Consider the following 20,491-nt stretch of genomic DNA (forward strand, 5'->3'; position numbering starts at 1 on the left):
TGGGGCTTGCAGGTCCTCATAAGACTTGAGTTAGATAGGAAGTCATTGGAGGGTTTTGAGCAACAGAATGACATGAAAGTGTGTGTCTTGGAAGCCCAGTTGGTAAATAGTCATTGTGTGATATTAAGATATTAATCAACACAGGAATTTGGATTTTCTGAGGGGATATTTCATTCTGGTTTCCAAACTATTTCCAAACTATTTTAACAATAAAAATACTATTTTTCTCCAGTGACTGTGATTCTCTCACATCACAGAACATCTTCTTCCTTTCTGTGAAAGAGCCCCACCCCTTTCTTGCTAATTGGCTTTTCGTATCTGAGACTTTACAAAGATGATCTAGTCTAAGTTAATACTTTTTCTCTCCTTAGATGTAATCTACTAGATTACAACTTGGTTTTCTTCTAGGGTATTTTTAATTGATTGCTCTTGGATGGTTCACCGTTTCTTGAGTAGGAGGATTCCTTCTGCAGATCTCATGATTCATTCTGTTTTGGTGGGTTTAGCAACAAATTTCAACTTTAAATCCCATATGCCTCCCCAAGCCTCTGCACACACATAAACATGGTGTTGAGTATTAGCACTATTTCTGACTTGAGGTTTGTCCTGAAAAACTTCAGTCTGGAAAAACAGTGCATTTAAATATTCATTCCTAGCCATGAGAAAAGTACTCTTCAAATTTGGAGGAAAATGTACTGTAGTGTTTATATGAAAATGGCTTTAATAAAGGTTTTTGGCTGGGCGCTGTGGCTCACGCCTCTAATTCCCAGCACTTTGGGAAGCCAAGGCAGGTGGATCTCCTGAGATCAGGAGTTGGAGACCGACCAGCCTGACCAACGTGGTGAAATCCTGTCTCTACTAAATACAAAAAACTAGCCAGGCATGGTGGCATATATCTGTAATCCCAGCTACTTGGGAGGCGGAGGCAGGAGAATTGTTCGAACCCAGGAAGCAGAGGTTTCAGTGAGCCGAGATTGCACCACTGCACTCCAGCCTGGGCCACAAAAGTGAACTCTGTCTACAAAAACATTAAAGATTAAAAAAACACATTTTGAGGCCAGGTGAGGTGGTTTATGTCTGTAATCCTAGCACATTGGGTGGCCAAGATGGGGAGACCGCTTGAGCCCTGGAGTCCAAGACCAGTCCAAGTAACTTAGTAAAACCCCATCTTTACCAAAATAAAATAAAATAGCCCAGTGTGGTGGTATGTGCCTGTAGTCCCAGCCACTCAGGAAACTGAGATGGGAGGATTGCTTGAGCCTGGGAAGTCAAGGGTGCAGTGAGCCACAGTACTCCCAATTTGGGCACCAGCATGAGACCTTGTCTCAAAAAATAAGTTTTTGAAGTATAACACAAAGGGAAATACACAGTAAGTGTACAACTTGATGAATTATCAAAGGTTAACCTGACTTTGCAGTAGATACGATCAAACTGGTCATGAGTCTCTTTCTTCAGACGTTGCTAAGATTAGATTTGCTAACATTTTGTTTGGGATTTAAATGAGGAGAGCAGACTAATACTGCAGTGATGTGTAAGAGATTGATAGCTATGAGATCTTAAGTTCTGTTTCTTACGTAATGGCCATGGGAAATATATGTATCTAATAAATGTAGTCAGTGACACTGCAGACTGAGTGATGAGTGGAAGTTGCTTTTGAGGGTATTTTTCCTGTGTTCAACAGATGGCATCTGGAACAAGGTTACAATGAAAGCCTCTGAGTGCAGAATCTGGTAGGACAGATAGGTAAATAAAGGAGAGGGGTGTAGTTGGATTTGTATAGATAAGATCAGTGCAGCAGCAGAGCCCTGAAGGCAGTAAGACCGCAAAGGTGCAAGCAACCCTCCACAACACCATTGCTGACACAGCATAGACACAGTCCATGAGCAGCAAGCAACCCTCCACAACACCATTGCTGACACAGCATACACAGTCCATGAGCAGCAAGCAACCCTCCACAACACCATTGCTGACACAGCATAGACACAGTCCATGAGCAGCAAGCAACCCTCCACAACACCATTGCTGACACAGCATACACAGTCCATGAGCAGCAAGCAACCCTCCACAACACCATTGCTGACACAGCATAGACACAGTCCATGAGCAGCAAGCAACCCTCCACAACACCATTGCTGACACAGCATACACAGTCCATGAGCAGCAAGCAACCCTCCACAACACCATTGCTGACACAGCATAGACACAGTCCATGAGCAGCAAGCAACCCTCCACAACACCATTGCTGACACAGCATACACAGTCCATGAGCAGCAAGCAACCCTCCACAACGCCATTGCTGACACAGCATAGACACAGTCCATGAGCAGCAAGCAACCCTCCACAACACCATTGCTGACACAGCATACACAGTCCATGAGCAGCAAGCAACCCTCCACAACGCCATTGCTGACACAGCATAGACACAGTCCATGAGCAGCAAGCAACCCTCCACAACACCATTGCTGACACAGCATACACAGTCCATGAGCAGCAAGCAACCCTCCACAACGCCATTGCTGACACAGCAGTCACAGTCCATGAGCAGCAAGCAACCATCCACAACACCATTGCTGACACAGCATAGACACAGTCCATGAGCAGCAAGCAACCCTCCACAACACCATTGCTGACACAGCATAGACACAGTCCATGAGCAGCAAGCAACCCTCCACAACACCATTGCTGACACAGCAGTCACAGTCCATGAGCAGCAAGCAACCCTCCACAACGCCATTGCTGACACAGCATAGACACAGTCCATGAGCAGCAAGCAACCCTCCACAACACCATTGCTGACACAGCATACACAGTCCATGAGCAGCAAGCAACCCTCCACAACACCATTGCTGACACAGCATAGACACAGTCCATGAGCAGCAAGCAACCCTCCACAACGCCATTGCTGACACAGCATAGACACAATCCATGAGCAGCAAGCAACCCTCCACAACACCATTGCTGACACAGCAGTCACAGTCCATGAGCAGCAAGCAACCCTCCACAACGCCATTGCTGACACAGCATAGACACAATCCATGAGCAGCAAGCAACCCTCCACAACACCATTGCTGACACAGCATAGACACAGTCCATGAGCAGCAAGCAACCCTCCACAACGCCATTGCTGACACAGCATAGACACAATCCATGAGCAGCAAGCAACCCTCCACAACACCATTGCTGACACAGCAGTCACAGTCCATGAGCAGCAAGCAACCCTCCACAACGCCATTGCTGACACAGCATAGACACAATCCATGAGCAGCAAGCAACCCTCCACAACACCATTGCTGACACAGCAGTCACAGTCCATGAGCAGCAAGCAACCCTCCACAACACCATTGCTGACACAGCATACACAGTCCATGAGCAGCAAGCAACCCTCCACAACGCCATTGCTGACGCAGCATAGACACAGTCCATGAGCAGCAAGGTCCTCAAGTGACCATTTAGGTTTTGGTGCTTATGTAGAAGTAAGAATTAACATTGTATATCATTACATATGAACTACGTTAGTACATGTATAGCCTCAAACGTAAAAGAATGATCTTGTATTCTTGTTTATGCAGAACTAAACTGAGAATGACTTGTCCCTTGTTGACCTCCTAAATCACTGAAAGACCAATGTATTTCTCCCTTCTCTCCAGCAGCACGGAGCTGCTAATAGCTCTCCTTTTATGCCACTGTTTGCTTTGTTTCTTACCCATGTGCATTTATTCCTGCTATCTTTCTGCCTCCCTCTCCCCTACTCTGAGTATCCCTTTTCTGGGTCCCCATGCTAATGTGGGCATATTTCTATTATTGTATAGAATATACTGTAGTATAGATTTTATGTGTTTATTGCCTTAGTTTGTGAGCTCCAGCAGACCTCTGAGTAGATCCTGAGGTCAGGATTGTATCATACTCATTTTTGTCACCCTAGCACCCTGAACTGCCTATGCCCCAAGAGGTACTAAAGGTCATTGGTTTTTTCTATAATGTTTAAAAAAAACCCACCTTTAAAAATTAATTTAATTAGCACTTAACAATTGGAAAGTGTCATGTGAAAGTATGGTTATGTAGCTTCTCTCCCAAAGTGATTAGATCTGGTAACCAGATGTGGGCCAACCTTCCAGCGAGAGCCAAGTAGTTGCTGTCCCCTTTGGAACCTTTTCTTTCTTTGCCATCAGCCCCATTACTTCCTGGGCACCAGTAGGTATATGAGTTCCTAACACTTGCACTAAGTAGGTGTTTACATGAGAACATCGATATAGTTCTACACATTTCTTTTTTTCTCATTGCTTTCCTATCTAGCCGTCTCTATGGGGGTGACTTCCAGACTTACACCTCCAGTTCAGTCCCTGAGCTCCTGTATGATACATTGGCTGGGGATTTCAGCCTTAACATGGCCAAAACTAAAATCTGGGTTCCATCCCCTGCCCGCCACCCCCATGCTCCTCATCTCATTTAGTGACACCACCGCTTGGTTTTGGGGGCCAGAAACCTTGCTGACATTCATGAATCCTTTCTCCTTAGCCTACATTCAGCCCATCAGATGATACTTCCTAGCACCCCTGTCTCCAAAATACAGCTTGAATTGGAGCATTTCTGATGTTCTCCATTAGTAGGAACCCAATCTGAGCTGGGGCCGTATCCATCTGGTCTCTCTGCTTCCAACTTGCCTCACTGTAGCTCATTCTGCACTTGGCAGACTAATTTTTGTAAAATGGAAATTGAATTGCATCTTACCTATTTAAAAATCACTTGCCTTTGCAACCAGAATAAAATCCAGACTGTTTTCCTCCACTCTCCACATAGTTGAGTATGTTCCATACCAGTCTAGGGCCTTTGCACTTGCTGTCAGCCTTGCATGGAGTGTTTCTTTCCCCAGGTCTTCACATAACCTCTTTCCCCTTATTCAGCTCTCACTTGAGAAGGGCCTTCCCTGGATCCTGGTTCAAGCAGCATCTCCATCACTCAACCCTATTTCATTTTGGTCATGGCAGTCTGGAGTAACCTGTTAACCTGGAATATCTTGTTAAATAAGCAGGCTTATATCGGTGTTTCCTCCACTAGAAGGTAGTCCATGTGTTGATGGGTATTTGACTTACCCGTGTGTCTTCAGGCCAAGAATAAGAGTTGGTCTTACTGGGAATTTGGCAAATATCAGACTAACCAAAGCTGCTGTTACTGTTAGCTTAGGTGCTAATCAGCTATGTCATCTTGCTTAAGTCATTTAACCTTTGGGACTCAGTGCTCTTATCTTCAAAATGAGAGTTAAATTAAGGGACACCAAATTTTTTTTCTGTTCAAGAACACTTTATATGGCTGGGCACAGTGGCTCATGCCTGTAATCCCAGCACTTTGGGAGGCTGAGGCTGGTAGATCACCTGAGGTCAGGAGTTTGAGGACAGCCTGGCCAACATGGTGAAACCATGTGTCTACTAAAAATCCAAAAAAAAAAAAATCAGCTGGGCGTGGTAGTGTGTGCCTGTAATACCAACTACTCAGGAGGCTGCGGCAGGAGAATCTCTTGAACCTGGGAGGTGGAGGTTGCAGTGAGCCAACATTGTGCCACTGCACTCCAGCCTGGGGAACAAGAGTAAAACTCCATCTCAAAAAAGAAAAGAAAATATATTCTCCAGTTAATCTCATATATAAAATGGAAATGGGGCTAGTAATGCATTCTCAGCCTTTTTTATTGAACTGGGATTTATTCTTTGAGAACAAAGACACTGATTTCTGTAAATAAGTACACAAAGAGAAAGATTTCTGTAACTAAGTAATTACTGGCAGGCTGGGTACAGTGGCTCACACCTGTAATCCCAGAACTTTGGGAAGCCAGGGTGGGCAAATGACGAGGTCAGGAATTTGAGACCAGCCTGACCAACATGGTGAAACCCCGTCTCTACTAAAAATACAAAAATTAACCAGGCGTGGTAGCACGCACCTGTAATCCCAGCTACTCAGGAGGCTGAGGCAGGAGAATTGGTTGAACCTGGGAGGTGAAGGTTGCAGTGAGCCGAGATTGTGCCACTGTACTCCAGCCTGGGTGACAGAGTGAGACTCTGTGTCAATTAAAAAAAACCTACTTACTGGCTAGATGGGTTGGTTGAAGGGCTGTGAGATGACTGCATTTTATAAGCACCTTCTGGTAATATTCATGATCTGTGCCTGAGGAGTGTCAGCTTTCTTAGACCAGCATTTCAGAAAGAAAGCTTGTTCCAGGGTATACATGGCTGGCCCATGACTCCTGTTTCCACTGAACTAGGAGTTGATGCTCAGCCTTCCTCACTGCCCCTTGTGGCTGAAGTACCAGGGATTTCATCATAAGTGAAATCTATTTTTTAACAGCATTTCTTCCTTGTCATGTTCATCATCATCTCAATGAATGATGAGATCAAACGTTTTCTGCTCTGTAAGTTCCTAGTGCCACATAAAGAATTACTGGCAGGCTGGGTGCAGTGGCTCACACCTCTAATCCCAGCTTTTTAGATGAAAGTGCTACCTTTGGGGATGTTAGTTTCCCAGAAGTTATAAAACTTTGCCTTATAGTTCCCTGTTCTCAGACAGTTCGAGGCCACAGAACTTTGGGTATACTTATTCTTTTTCATAATTAATTGAAGTCAGGCTCTGATATATTCCACAAATAAAATCATTTGTAATCATTTCTAACCCTAATCAGAATTTTAATCATATCTGATCTTCTGATTATTTTTGTAATATTGGCCACCACACACAAGCCATGTTAAGCATGTTATTTACTTACATGCTTACGTTAGAAGAAAGTAACATGATCATACAGGTTACATTTGATTGGGGGCAATAAAAATGGAAAATATTTAGAATACTTATCCGACTGGAAAATTCTTTAGAGTGAAAGGTGAACAAATGTTTCTTTTTTTTTTTTGAGATGTTCTCTGTCACCCAGGCTGGAGTGTAGTGGTGTGATCATGGCTCACTGCAGCCTTGACCTCCTGGGCTCAAGTGATCCTCTGGACTCAGCCTTCTGAGTAGCTGGGACGATAGGTTTGTGCCACCAGCCTGGCTAATTTTTCAATTTTTTTGTAGAGGTGGGGTCTCTGTATGTTATTTAGGCTGGTCTCCAACTCGGGCTCAAGCAGTCCTCCTGCGTCAGTCCCCCAAAGTGCTGGGATTGCAGACATGAGCCACTGTGCCTGGCCTAAGGGTTTCTTTCAGTTGAAGTTTTTCTCAGCTGACTGCTGGCTCTGGGCAAGTTCCCTTTTCTGGTTTGGTTGCCGAAGAACGTAATTCTACAAGGGAGCCATGCCTTGTGGAACTCAGTCTTATACTCACGTGACTTAAGTGAAAGTCTTAGAGAAGAAAGCTATGAGTTCTAATTGCTCAAAAATCCTTGAAAGAATCATTTGCTTTTCACTGGCATCTTTGTGATGAAATTCAATGGGTATCTCAATTTAAATAATTCTAAGCTTACATTTTATGAGTTTTAAAGTGCCAGCCCATCATAAAACAGTGACTTCCTGAATTACTTTTACTTCTTTGTCTGTGGACTTACTGTCTTATGTAGTATATTAAAAATTTTTAGTTAGAATAGCAAAAAAAAATTTCTAATGTTCCCAAATCACTGTGAATTTGTTAATTCTGAAAGAAAAAGGAGGCACAAGAAAACCTACCTACTAGTAATATTGTTTATTAACCGCTGACTATTGCCAGGCACAATTCTAAGAACTTTATGTAAATGTATCTCATTTAATTCACATGACAAAGGTTTGAAATAGGTGGTGGTGTCCCCATTTGGACACAGGTGAGGCTCAGAGTGAAGTAAGTGACTTGCTCAGATTATGATCCAAGCCAAGATTATGATCCAGGCTATTTTTCCAGAGTCTGCTGTTAATATTGTATTTCTCCCAAATCAAACTTATTTATTGTTTATAAAAAAATCATGGTTTCATCAATAGATTAACTTAGGTAAATAACATGAGTAATCATTGTTTGATGTCAGTTTTTATTTACTTGTGGACATAAACATTTTTGACTAACTTGGTCCTAAATAAGCTTTTTTAAGGCTGTTATATAATGGGGATCTCCAAATCATTAATTAGAACTTTTAATCCTACCATTTTCAACTACTGATTTAAGTGGTCCTCAGTAGAAATGTACTGAGTAGGAAATTTTATCTTTCAGTTTTTGAATTCTTGTCTCAGTCTGGATCTATGTCAGGAGAGGGAGTTTTCATCTGTTTATGTGACCTGGACCAGTGATCTCAGACATATTCAGGGCAATTGTTGCTGAAAATCAGCCAAATTGTAGAAAAGAACCAAGTCCTTTTATAGTATAGATTGAAAGAAGTCACTTGTAAAAACTTTATTCGGATAAATATTTTTTTTTTTTTCAGACCATAGTTTTGAGTTTACTTATGAGGTCAATTGGAAATAAGAACACCATTTTACTGGGTCTAGGATTTCAAATATTACAATTGGCATGGTATGGCTTTGGTTCAGAACCTTGGTAAGTATAAATCTTTTAATGTTAACTTCTTAATTTTGGTGTTAGCCCTTCTGTTTTTATTTGCTTCTCAACTGAGGGATAGACTATAATCTGTCTCATACTGTGCTCTTTATCTTTCAAAATGTGTCTATTGTAAGTCTGCCACTTGTATATTTATATATTCTAGAATGGCTTGAGGGTTTAAAAGGTGACCTTTTATAGCTAAGTGACAGGCTGAATTTCTGAATGAGATTATACAGCTTTTGAATCTTTAAGGAGCATTTAATCTAAATGAGTCCGTTACTAGGAAAAAGTATTTAATCCCATAGCAACAAGGCCCTGAACGTTATTTATATTTTTAATTTTTCTGGTTAGGAAAAAAAAGATTGTATAACCAGGGATCATTACTGATAGCAAACCAGAAGTGAAAAAAATCCAGTTATTTTGGTGCCGGCTTCATGCTCTGTCTCCGCTTTTCTTAGCAGTCTGGTTTCCTGCAGGGGAGTTGAGTAGAGATGCGTGCTGTCAGGCTGTAATACTAGTACATAGATCGTATTATTGTACTCAGGTATTACAGGACTGAACTCCCATGATTTGCACTAATATTTTAAACAACTGACTGCCTCATCTGTTTGGACTTGGATATGAGTAAGCATCAAGAGTGTGATGATTTGTTCTCCAGACTAGCTTTTGCAAAGAGGTGCTCAAAATTGAAATTACCTAAACCATTTCTTGTAAACATCGAGCCAGCGGCATCCAAGTTACTTGTTCTTTACTATAAGGATTAGATCAAGTCAGTGATATATTCATACTGAATCACAAATCCGTAAGAACTTTGCTGAAGACTTTGGCTTCATGTGTTTGGAAATATTTGATGATGTTTCTTCATCTGTATTATACATTATCCTCAGTATAACCTCTCAACTGCCTATAGAAATAATACCCAGCACATTTTTTAACAGCTTGGAACATGATAGGTCTATTTTACATTACACTCTCACAGCACTCTTGTGAATTAAGTTGTCTTTGTATAGGGTTAGATTGTTAAGTGACTTGTCCATAGTCACCTAGTAAGTAAGTTTAGTTCTTTTCTTCTACCACAGCCATTTCACATACATCATTACTTAAGTGTGTAGTGTGGCTTTCAGGTACAGTGGAGAAGAATTTACTGTTTTTGTTTTGCTGCTTTGATTACAGGATGATGTGGGCTGCTGGGGCAGTAGCAGCCATGTCTAGCATCACCTTTCCAGCTGTCAGTGCACTTGTTTCACGAACTGCTGATGCTGATCAACAGGGTGAGTTGATAGGAACCTGTGATAATTATTTAAAAGTATGGAATGTTCTAATCCTGTGATCTGTCTCCTACGTACTGAAACAGAAGTGTATCTTCAGGGTAGAGGATTTTAAAATTTCTTTCAATGTAAACAGAAAAAGCAGATTCTAGGGTATTTATCCTTAGGTAGATACATATTCCCTTTTCTCTCCCTTAGAATTTGGGGCTCTATCTGTTCTGTTCTTAGAAAATTTACTAATGAGGCTGGGCACAGTGGCTCACAGCTGTAATCCCAACACTTTGGAAGGGTGAGGCAGGCAGATTGCTTGAGTTTAGGAGTTGGAGACCAGCCTGGGCAACATGGGGAAACCCCATCGCTAAACTGCAAAAATTAGCTGGGCAGGGCACATGCCTGTAGTCTCAGTTACTTGGGAGGCTGAGGTGGGAGGATCACTTGAACCTCAGAGGCAGAGGTTGCAGTGAGCCAAGATCAGACCACTGAATTCCAACCTGGGCGACAGAGTGAGACCGTTTCTCAAAAAATACATATACTGATGAAGGTGGGCCACAGTATATTAACTAAACACTAAGTTTTTGCTGTGTTGTATTAGATACCCTGTGGGATATATTCATAGACCTTTTAAGAATGTTGTCCCAGCTACCTGGGAAGCTGAGGCAGGAAGATCACTTGAGGTCAAGTGTTTGAAGCCAGCCTAGGCAACACAGCAAGACACCCATCTCTTAAAAAAAAAACAAAAACAAAAAAAAAAACCTATAGTTCCAGTCATCTAAAGATCTGTAACACAGCAAACATCTTTAATGTCATATGCTTTGTGTGTGTGTGTGTGGGGGGGAAGACATTTAATTCTTGGAATGCTAACAGATGAGGAATAATTCTTTGAAAAGGATGTGTTTTGTCTAGTCATAAGGAGAAAAGGGGCACTGCAAAACAGTGGCAGTGATCACTTGGTTGATAAATGAGGAAGGAAAGGCCTATGGCCAAAGCAAGTTGCATTTTAAATTAGAGAAAGATGCAAGAGAGAGAAACAAAAATTAAATGCTATAAAAACAGTGTGATTGGCTCACGCCTATAATCCCAGCACTTTGGGAGGCCAAGGTGGGTGGATCACCTAAAGTCAGGAATTCAAAATCAGCCTGGCCAACATGATGAAACCCCATCTCTACTAAAAAAAAATACAAAAAAATTTAGCCAGGTGTGGTGGCACATGCCTGTAATCCCAGCTACTGGAGAGGCTGAGGAAGGAGAATTGCTTAAACCCAGGAGGTGGAGGTTGCTGTGAGCCAAGATAATGCCACTGCACTCCAGCCTGGGCAACAAGAGCGAAATTCCGTCTTAAAAAAAAAGGGTAATTTTGGCCGAGCACAGTGGCTCATGCCTGTAATCCCAACTTTGGTAGGCTAAGGCTGGAGGATCCCTTAAGCCCAGGAGTTCAAGACCAGCCTGGGCAACAAACTGAGACTTCATCTCTACAAAAAAAAAAAATTAGCCAGGAATGGTTGTGTGTGGTGCATTAGCCTGTAGTCCCAACTATGGGGGAGGCTGAGGTAAGAGGATCATTGGAGCCCAGGAAGTTGAGGCTGCAGTGAGCCCAGTTTGCACCACTGCACTCCAGCCTGGGTGACACCCCCTTTATTTTTGACTAAAAGGGGTATTAAGTAGTTGCTTGAGGACAGAGTTTTTTTAACATTGGTACTTGTAAAATCGTGACTGATTTTTAACAAGCCATGTTTTGAAGGCTATAATCTAGGGAAATAAGTGCTTTTGCCCACTTGTTTCTGTTAGACCATATATGGGTACATCTGAGCTCATGTTTGCATAGGACAGCTTATTACACTTTATAGAGCTGATAGCTTCTAAGTATTTAATAGTTTTCAATGGCATTGCTATAAATTGCTAGTATCTGATAAGAACCTTGATTTTAGATTGTGATTTCGTATTTGTACTGGTTCTAGGGTAGGGAAAAAATAGGTACTTTACTAAGTGGTAATTTGTTTAAACAATATAGGTGTGGTTCAAGGAATGATAACAGGAATTCGAGGGTTATGCAATGGTCTGGGACCGGCCCTCTATGGATTCATTTTCTACATATTCCATGTGGAACTTAAAGAACTGCCAATAACAGGAACAGACTTGGGAACAAACACAAGCCCTCAGCACCACTTTGAACAGGTAATTCTCATCCACATGATAAAATTATATAGTTCATTTGGCTAGATTAAGATACCGGTTCTTAGTCACAAAAGCTTTTATGTGAAATTCTGTTTAAGATTGAATAAAATGTTTAAAAAACATAGTTTAAGGAATTGTGTTCTTCTATCTACCGCCTTGTGAAATTGGTTATTTTTTTTCCACTTGAGAATGAAAAATTTTAAATACCTAGTTTGTCAATGGCATATGTAACAAACCATTTCTCTATACTACCAGTCTTTCTTTTGAAACTTTTGTAATATCACAGTTACGTATGTTAAGTCTGCCTTTTGTATGAAAAGTCAGTTATGTGCTGGTAAATACCTTTGTTCACTTGCTTGCTATACTTCCCTCCTCTCAACTGAAAATTAATGCCAAACATTGCTGATAATTTTAGCCAATATTAGCAGCTCATCAGTTTCCTGGTTTATTTAGCAGAGTTCTGCCTAATCTTACAACCCACTAAGACTACTTTTAAGTAAAAGAATGTGGGCTACACACAAAACCAGCAGTACAAGCTTTTACTAATAATGATGTAATCTTAGGCTAAAACAAAGATCTGTTTTTCTTGGTAACTTGTGTTTTTCTCATTTTCAGTCACTTGAAAATATAATTACCTTCTTAAAACAAAGAAATGGTAATTTATTCTGCTACTGTAGTAAATACTGTATGCTGCCTGCTTTTTTTTGTTTTCTTTTTGAGACAGCCTCTCACTGTCACATAGGCTGAAGTGCAGCAGCACAATCTTGGCTCACTGCAACCTCTGCCTCCCGAGTTCAAGTGATTCTTGTTCATCAGCCTCCCAGGTAGCTGGGATTACAGGCATATGCCACCATACCCGGCTAATTTTTTTTTTGTATTTTTAGTAGAGATGAGGTTTCACTATGTTGGCCAGGCTGGTCTCAAAACTCCTGGCCTCAAGTGATCTGCCTGCCTCAGCCTCCCAAAGTGCTGGGATTATGGTCTTGAGCCACTGTAGCCGGCCTGATTTTATTTTTGAGGTCTTTCTATAAACATTTTCCCCTTGGACTAACAAAATAAGTGAAGGCTCATAGAACATCTGTGTTCACATTTTGTATTGAAAGTAATGATAGAATATTTTCACAAAGGCTATTTAGCCAGTGGTTATCCCCAGAATTTTATTGAGAATATTATAGTATTTCTCCTAAAAGGGGAATGCCTTTTATAATTATGGCTTTAATAAAAAGAGCAATTAGGCCGGGCACGGTGGCTCAAGCCTGTAATCCCAGCACTTTGGGAGGCCAAGGCGGGTGGATCACAAGGTCAACAGATCGAGACCATCCTGGTCAACATGGTGAAACCTCATCTCTACTAATAATACCAAAAATTAGCGGGGCATGGTGGCGCGTGCCTGTAATCCCAGCTACTCAAGAGAATTGCCTTAACCCAGGAGGCGGAGGTTGCGGTGAGCCGAGATTGCGCCATTGCACTCCAGCCTGGGTAACAAGAGCGAAACTCCGTCTCAAAAAAAAAAAAAAAGAGCAATTAACTTGTAATTCAAAAATTAATACTAAAAGGTATGCAGTTTCTTTTTATGAGTAAATGTACTTGTGTAAAATTCCTAATTACTTTATTCTTCCTCAGAATTCCATCATCCCTGGCCCTCCCTTCCTATTTGGAGCCTGTTCAGTACTGCTGGCTCTGCTTGTTGCCTTGTTTATTCCGGAACATACCAATTTAAGCTTGAGGTCCAGCAGCTGGAGAAAGCACTGTGGCAGTCACAGCCATCCTCATAGTACACAAGCACCAGGAGAGGCCAAAGAACCTTTACTCCAGGACACAAATGTGTGACGACCGAAATCAGGAAGATTTTTCTATCAGCACCCAGGTCTTAGTTTTCACCTCTAGTTCTGGATGTACATTCCATTTCCATCCACCAGTGTACTTTAAGATTGTCTTAAGAAATGTATCTGCATGAACTCCATGGGAACTAAAGGAAGTGGGAACTTAACCGGACAGTTTTCCAAAGATGTTACAATTTCTTTTGAAAAGAAACCTTTGGTTTATTAGCACCAATTTCTTGCCACTAAGCTGTTTGTTTTATTATACATCCTTTAATTAAAAGCTATATATGTAACTTCTTAGATATTAGCAAATGTCTCTGCTACCATTTCCTTAAGGTGTTGAGCTTTAACTCTATGCTGACTCAGTGAGACAGAGTAGGTAGTATGGTTGTGGACCTATTTGTTTTAACATGGTAAAATTTTGAGTCAGATTTTAATATTGTAAAATCTTGGGTCAAATAATTCAAAGCCTTAATGCAGATGCAGTAAAACAAAGAAATAGTAAATGAATTGTTTGCATTAAAAAAAAAAAACTCGAGATAACTGTACTAAATCTGAATCATGTTTCAAGCTTGTTTGCAGTACTTTTAAACATTATTCACTACTGTTTTGGAAGTGAGAAAGTATCAGCCATTTAGAATTTAAATTGGGGTTTTTAGAGCCTGTAAATCTTAAATGCTGGCTCAAATTTGTTCCCCAGCTACTTCTTATACCACTATTCTTTTAATGTTTGCATAATCATAAGCACCTCAACACTTGAATACATAATCTGAAAATTATATAGTAAAGCTGGTAGCCTTGAAAAAGTAAATGTGATATCTATATGTAGATAAATATATATAGTGGCCTTTCAGGACTGTCACAGTAACACTTTATTTACAGAGCTAATGTTTGTCCTAAATTTTCAGGACCCTAGAGGAGAGCTTTATACAATTACTGATGTGAATTTCTCTAAAGTGTATATTTTTGTGTCCAGTTATATTATTTAAAAAAGTGTTACTTTGTAAAAATTGTACATAAAGTACTGTATAGTTTACACTTTTCATCTTGTGTGTGGTTATTGCTTAATGCTTTTTAAACTTGGAACCCTCACTATGGTTAAATAAGGTCTTAAAAGAAATGTAAATATTCTGTTAATAAAGTTAAATATTTTAATGATTTTCTTTTTAAAGTCTTGGTCTGTGAGTTGATATAGGGCCTGTTTTGGCTTTGTTACCATAATCATTTTTAACAGTAACAAATCATTATTCTTGCTTTGCATCCATTTCTTTTCCCTAAAAAAACTAGGAAAACAAGAGGAAAGAAACAAAAATGCAGTATGCAGATTAGCTGGAAGTACTTGATTTTCTAGTGTAGATGCTATAAATCGTTCTTGTTTTTTTCTTAATTTCCTTTTACATGTCATACTCAAAAAGTAATTTTAATGGTTTATTAACAAAGCTCACTGTTTACAGAAATAACATTAAATGCAACACTGATTATTAACACATGTACAATTTTACACTGCAAAACAATTTTAACTAAAATTTAAGAGGTAGAGCAAAGATTTAGCACATTGGAAGTCTATATACATTTAATACAAAAAAATTTGCAAGCTAATATCAGAATGATCTCTATCCTATCTGTGTAAAAATTCAACTTTCCGTGTGTGTGTGTGTGTGTGTGTCTGTATGGAAAGAGATAGATTAAAAAAGAGAGAGCTACCTGTATATCATGCATCCCATCCAAAACCTGTCACAATATTCTATATATATTACATAGTATTTACAACAAAGCCCCTTCTACCAAGAGGCTTCATTCCTTCAATAGCAAGTGCTTTCAAGTTATTGTACCAAGTATTCTCACTAATACAGTAGTATATCTAAATGGAGAGAACACGGGGGGAGTATCACTGCCTGATGTTACAGAATTTTCAGATTAGATCCCTAGTTTAAGACATTTTGAACTGCCAGTAGTTTCAAGATACTGGCTTAATAGAAAAAAAAAAAAGTAAAGATTCTTTGTCTTACCATGGAACTCAGTAACATTATTATTACGTCATTAATATCTTGAAGTGTTTCTTCATCTGTGTAAGGAAGTATTTGAAAGTAATTTTAAAATTATGACATGAGCATTACTACTTTACAAAGACTGATCTAGAAGACTCTTTAGAGAATGCTACCAGGTATTGTTTGTCAATAAGAAAACAAAATGAGGCCCTATGATTCTAGGTGAATTTTTAAAAATCACTTATTTTTTCCTAAGGAACAATTCTTAAAACTTTTAGATACAGGGAAGAGAAGAAAATTGTACCCTCTAACAGTTATTTGTTCTGCCTAGTTTATTAACATTGAAATCAACCCAAATTCTGATACTATAAAAATAAATAAGTGAATATTCATGATATAGATTTTGTATGGTACCAAGTCTTAAAATTCCACTGATAACAGATTTAGCTGCATAAGTAATAAGCCTCCAAATGGAAAAAAAATTAAGATGAATATAAACATTAAGGAAGCACTGAAGTTTTAAAAACGTGTCAGCTCAAATGACTTAAGCACCCTATACTTAATCTGCTCACATACACTGTTCAAATTATTTTTTTGTTTAAGTGTATCAAACTTAATAGAAAATTTAAATGTTTCAAGGAAAAAATGCTATGAAGGCTTAATTCATTTCAGTTATTTAAGGTAAATTTAGGACTTTTCCCTTTAATGTAAATGTCATCAGTAATATACTACAGGAGGTAATCATTTTCCCTCATAATTTCAGATGTCAAATTTAAAGGTTTTATTTTACCAATGAAAGTGATGAAATGAATTAGCATTCTTTGGTTGCATAGTATAAGATTATGAGCAAGTTTTCGTTTACCCGGATTTTCAATGTGATTAGAATCTCCCTTATAAGGATCAACTCTTTCCTTAGGACTGAATTTCTAAAGATTAGCTTAATAAAATTCATACTATTTTTCTATAAAACACCATGTTCACAAACCAAAAAATGTCATTTACTCACAATCTTTACCAATTCCCAAGTAGAAATTTGTTCCTGTAACTTAATAAAGGATCTAGTCTAACAGCTCAAGTAAAATCTGAAGCTTGCTCATTTAGGATTTGATTTGTGTTGACATATTTTTTTAAGCACCTGAGTTTCTATAATATCAATAAAAAGTAAAACATGACACTAGAATTAACTGTTGGGTAACTGCCCAGGGAAATATGCTGAAGATGCGGAGGAGAGCACTGTGGGTTTGGAAGATGTCTGTAATGCTCCTAACGTGCCATCTTTCTGATGGTCTGCAAATGAGGACAAAAAAAGGTTACTGGTATTCATTAAGTCTTCATACATCACATTTAATTAAACTATAGAGTACAAAATCCAGGAATGCCTGCTCACCTGAATTATTAAATAGGTTCTGACTGAGTCCTCGTAAAGGAATGCTATCTTCCCTTATCTTCAGGTATTTGGATTCCAACCCTAAATTTTCACTACTTAAAAAGAAAACAGTAATAACTTACTTAACAAAGGCTTCATCAGTTAATTTTGAAGGTTTATCTCATATGAATACATGTATATAAGATAATGTAACTAAGTTTTATTTAAAACAGCTTTGATCAGATCACATTCTTCATTGGCTTCTTAAATTTAAACATAAACCAAAGTAACCTCAGTAAAGAGCAGATTATAATAAACTAAAACTTTTAAGACCTGGGATAAGGATAGTGGAAAGACTGAAAATTCTACAAGTGCCACAAAATGTAAACACTAGCACAAAAGTGATACATGACAGAAAAATACATGCCTCGAGAGTAACACTATTAATTTCTATCTTAAAATAAGATTTCTTTTTCCTTTGACCAAAAGCTCTTCACAATTTTCTAGTGCTTCAAAGTAGTCATGACCAAATATTAATACATATCACACAATAATAAATTATGGTCAAATTAATACAAATGAAAAAATTGGGGGGAGAAAGAAGGCATTTCTGTATGCTTCCTTTCTACCATTGCCATCCTTTGTAAATCTTTCCAGTGTTAATGGTTTCCCTAGTATTACTTGTAATAACAAGTTAAAGTCTCTTGCAAAACAGAAGAAATAAATCCTTTAAATTAAATGATGGTTGCTCTTTACTCAACTTTCAGAAAAAAAGTGGGTGAATAGACTTTTTCTATTTTACTTTTTCCTTTAATGTTTGATACCCAGTGCCACTTTTTGCCAGCTGACAAAAGAACCAGAAAAAGTAAACTCAAAATCACTGAACAGTGCTAATTTTATGGACAGTTGGTTATATTTGACTTTGTACTACAAATATGATTGTCATATTTTCTGCTAGTAAAACTCCTCTGTCTATAAGCATTTTTTTTTTTTGAGACAGATTCACACTTTGTGGCCCAGGTTGGAGCACAGTGATGTGACTGATGCTAGCTTACCACAGACTCCAACTCCCAGGCTCAAGTGATCCCTCAAGCCTCCCAAGCAGCTGAAACTACAGTATGCACCACCATGTCTGGCTTTTTTTTTTTTTTTTTTTTTTTTTTTTTTTTTAGGCAGGGCCCCATTCTATCATCCAGGCTGGAGTGCAGTGCATTATCATGGCTCACTGTAATCTCAACCTCCCAGACTCAAGTGATCCTTCTACCTCAGCCTCCCGAGTAGCTGGGACTACAGGTAGGTACCACTATGCCTGGCCTGATGAATTCAATATACTAAACATGATATGCTACCATTAGCAGGAATTCAAGGTGCTCTCCCTTGTAAACAACCAGATTTTGATTTTTTTTTTTAAAATGGAGGCTCACAAATATTAACTTTTTAATTTTATTTATCTTATTTTATTGAGACAGTCTCGCTCTAATTGCCCAGGTTGGAGCACAGCGGCATGATCTCGGCTCATTGCAACCTCTTGCCTCCTGGGATGAAGCAATTCTCATCCCTCAGCCTCCTAACTGGGATTACAGGTGCCCACCACACCCCGCTAATTTTTGTATTTTTAGTAGAGACATGGTTTCACCATGTTGGCCAGGCTGGTCTGGAACTCTTGGCCTCAAGTGATCCACTTGCCTTGGCCTCCCAAAGTGCTGGGATTACAGGCGTGAGCCACTATGACCAGCCACAAACATTAACTATTTTAACACATCATGATCCAACGAATAAAAGCTAGAGAGCTGTGATAAGAACGCTCTTTGAGCTATGTTAATAATTTAGTTTGTAATGTAGAACTGGGATGATGAAAGCTCATGATAATGAGTATCAACAGACAGGCCATAAAGCCATTTAATTTTAAGTAAATTAACTATGTTAGTAATAATAAATTACAAACATGAAGTCTATCCAGAGAGAAAAGTTTACCTGTATGAGTGGTTTAATTTAACCATAAGTCATTGAATCAATACATTTCACTATGTAAACCCTGTTTAAGACTAAAAAATAGGGAACGGAAGTCACAAATTGGCATTAAAGCTTATCTACGGGAAAATCTCACAAACCTTTTTACTCATATTCTCTACATATTTCTAACACATTAGCTGGTATTTTAGATTAGATTATACTGAAAGCAATAAATCAGAAAAATGGAGAGCTTCCAGGGGCAGACATAGCCATTAAGAAAACAAAAACAGCTGACCATGAGGACTTTTAAAAAATTTCTATGAACATGTCTGAGAACATTTAAAAACCTAGTCTTCAGTTACATAGGAAAGTCTCTTTCAACAAATAAAATTTCACTATCTAAGCATATCCCATGTTAAAAAACAATGAGTAGATTGTTGAAGGAGGAAACAAAAAAAGAGGAGAAATCTCTTTTTTATAACTAAGAGTGATTCAACTTAAATTCCAATGATCAGTAACTTGAAATCTCTCAGGTAAACAAGTGGGTATCACAGCTCTCAAGCACTGGTAAAAATTTTTTAAGATGGCCTTCAAAATTGCAAACATTAAATTTTATGTCATTAAGTACTTACTTTTCCTTATCAGTTGAGCAAGGCATACTAATAACTGCTTCTGACTGAACATCTCCTAGCGAAGCATTTGGTTTTTTAAATTGCAAATTAAACTGAACCTGTGAAAAGGAAAAACATCTTGTGTTAACTGAGTGAGTTATACAGAATTAGACAGTTTGTTGGGGGTTGAAATAGGTCCTTGCTCTGTTGCTTAGGCTGGAATAGACTGGCACAATCATGGCTCCCTGCAGTCCCAATCTCCTGGGCTCAGGCGATCCTCCCACCTCAGCCTTCCAAGTAGCTGAGACTACAGGCACATACCACGAAGTCTGGCTAATTTTTCATTTCCTGTAGTGATGGTTTCACTATGTTTTCCAGGCTGGTCTCAAACCCCTGGGTTCAAGTGATCCTCCCGTCTCAGCCTCCTCAAATCCTGGAATTACAGGGACGAGCCATCATACCTAGCCTGAATTAGACAGTTCTATATTGATATGGGTGGTTAAATTTGATTTCTGATAAACCTAGATCATAAAAATACAGGCTTTGGCCAGGTGTAGTGGCTCATGGGTATAATTCCAGCACTTTGGGAGGGTCACTTGACCTCAGGAGTTCAAGACCAGTGTGGGCAACATAAGGTGACTCCATCTTTACAAAATAAACAAACAAATAAATAAGGCAGGGGAGATGGCTTACACCCATGGTCCCAGCTACTCTGGAGGCTGAAATGAGAGGACTGCTTGAGCCCAGGAGGAAGAGGGTGCAGTAAGCCAAGACTATGCCATTGCACTCCAGCCTGGTGACAGAATGAGACCTTGTCTAAAAAAAAAAAAAAAAAAAA

At 39.2% G+C, this 20,491-nt stretch overlaps 2 protein-coding genes across 13 annotated transcripts in view; one reads left to right on the plus strand and one right to left on the minus strand.

Annotated features, from left to right (window-relative positions):
• Positions 1 to 14,893, plus strand: part of SLC71A1 (solute carrier family 71 member 1) — a 57,467-nt gene extending 42,574 nt beyond the window's left edge. For all 3 annotated transcript variants that reach the window (XM_078332686.1, XM_035252311.2, XM_035252312.2), the window contains 4 exons: positions 8,357 to 8,469; positions 9,646 to 9,743; positions 11,749 to 11,912; positions 13,536 to 14,893. In XM_078332686.1, the coding sequence (XP_078188812.1) occupies positions 8,357 to 8,469; positions 9,646 to 9,743; positions 11,749 to 11,912; positions 13,536 to 13,742 (582 nt within the window). In that variant the 3' untranslated portion in view covers positions 13,743 to 14,893. The remainder of the gene's footprint in view (positions 1 to 8,356; positions 8,470 to 9,645; positions 9,744 to 11,748; positions 11,913 to 13,535) is intronic.
• Positions 13,533 to 20,491, minus strand: part of LOC100411801 (spindle assembly abnormal protein 6 homolog) — a 69,987-nt gene continuing 63,028 nt past the window's right edge. For 5 of the 10 annotated variants that reach the window (XR_013520299.1, XR_013520300.1, XM_078332671.1 and 2 more), the window contains 3 exons: positions 19,675 to 19,772; positions 17,111 to 17,205; positions 15,151 to 17,010 (listed from right to left, as the gene is read on the minus strand). Coding sequence is in view for 6 of the 10 variants with exons in the window: in XM_078332671.1 (XP_078188797.1) it covers positions 16,904 to 17,010; positions 17,111 to 17,205; positions 19,675 to 19,772 (300 nt within the window). In the remaining 4 variants the exon portion in view is untranslated. Of the gene's footprint in view, positions 15,019 to 15,150; positions 17,011 to 17,110; positions 17,206 to 19,674; positions 19,773 to 20,491 lie in introns of those variants that run through there. The other 5 variants (XR_013520301.1, XM_078332672.1, XM_054236928.2 and 2 more) reach the window with 2 other exon arrangements.

The sequence above is a fragment of the Callithrix jacchus genome, chromosome 7 (genome assembly GCF_049354715.1).
Source record: "Callithrix jacchus isolate 240 chromosome 7, calJac240_pri, whole genome shotgun sequence".
Taxonomy (NCBI): Eukaryota; Metazoa; Chordata; class Mammalia; order Primates; family Cebidae; genus Callithrix; species Callithrix jacchus.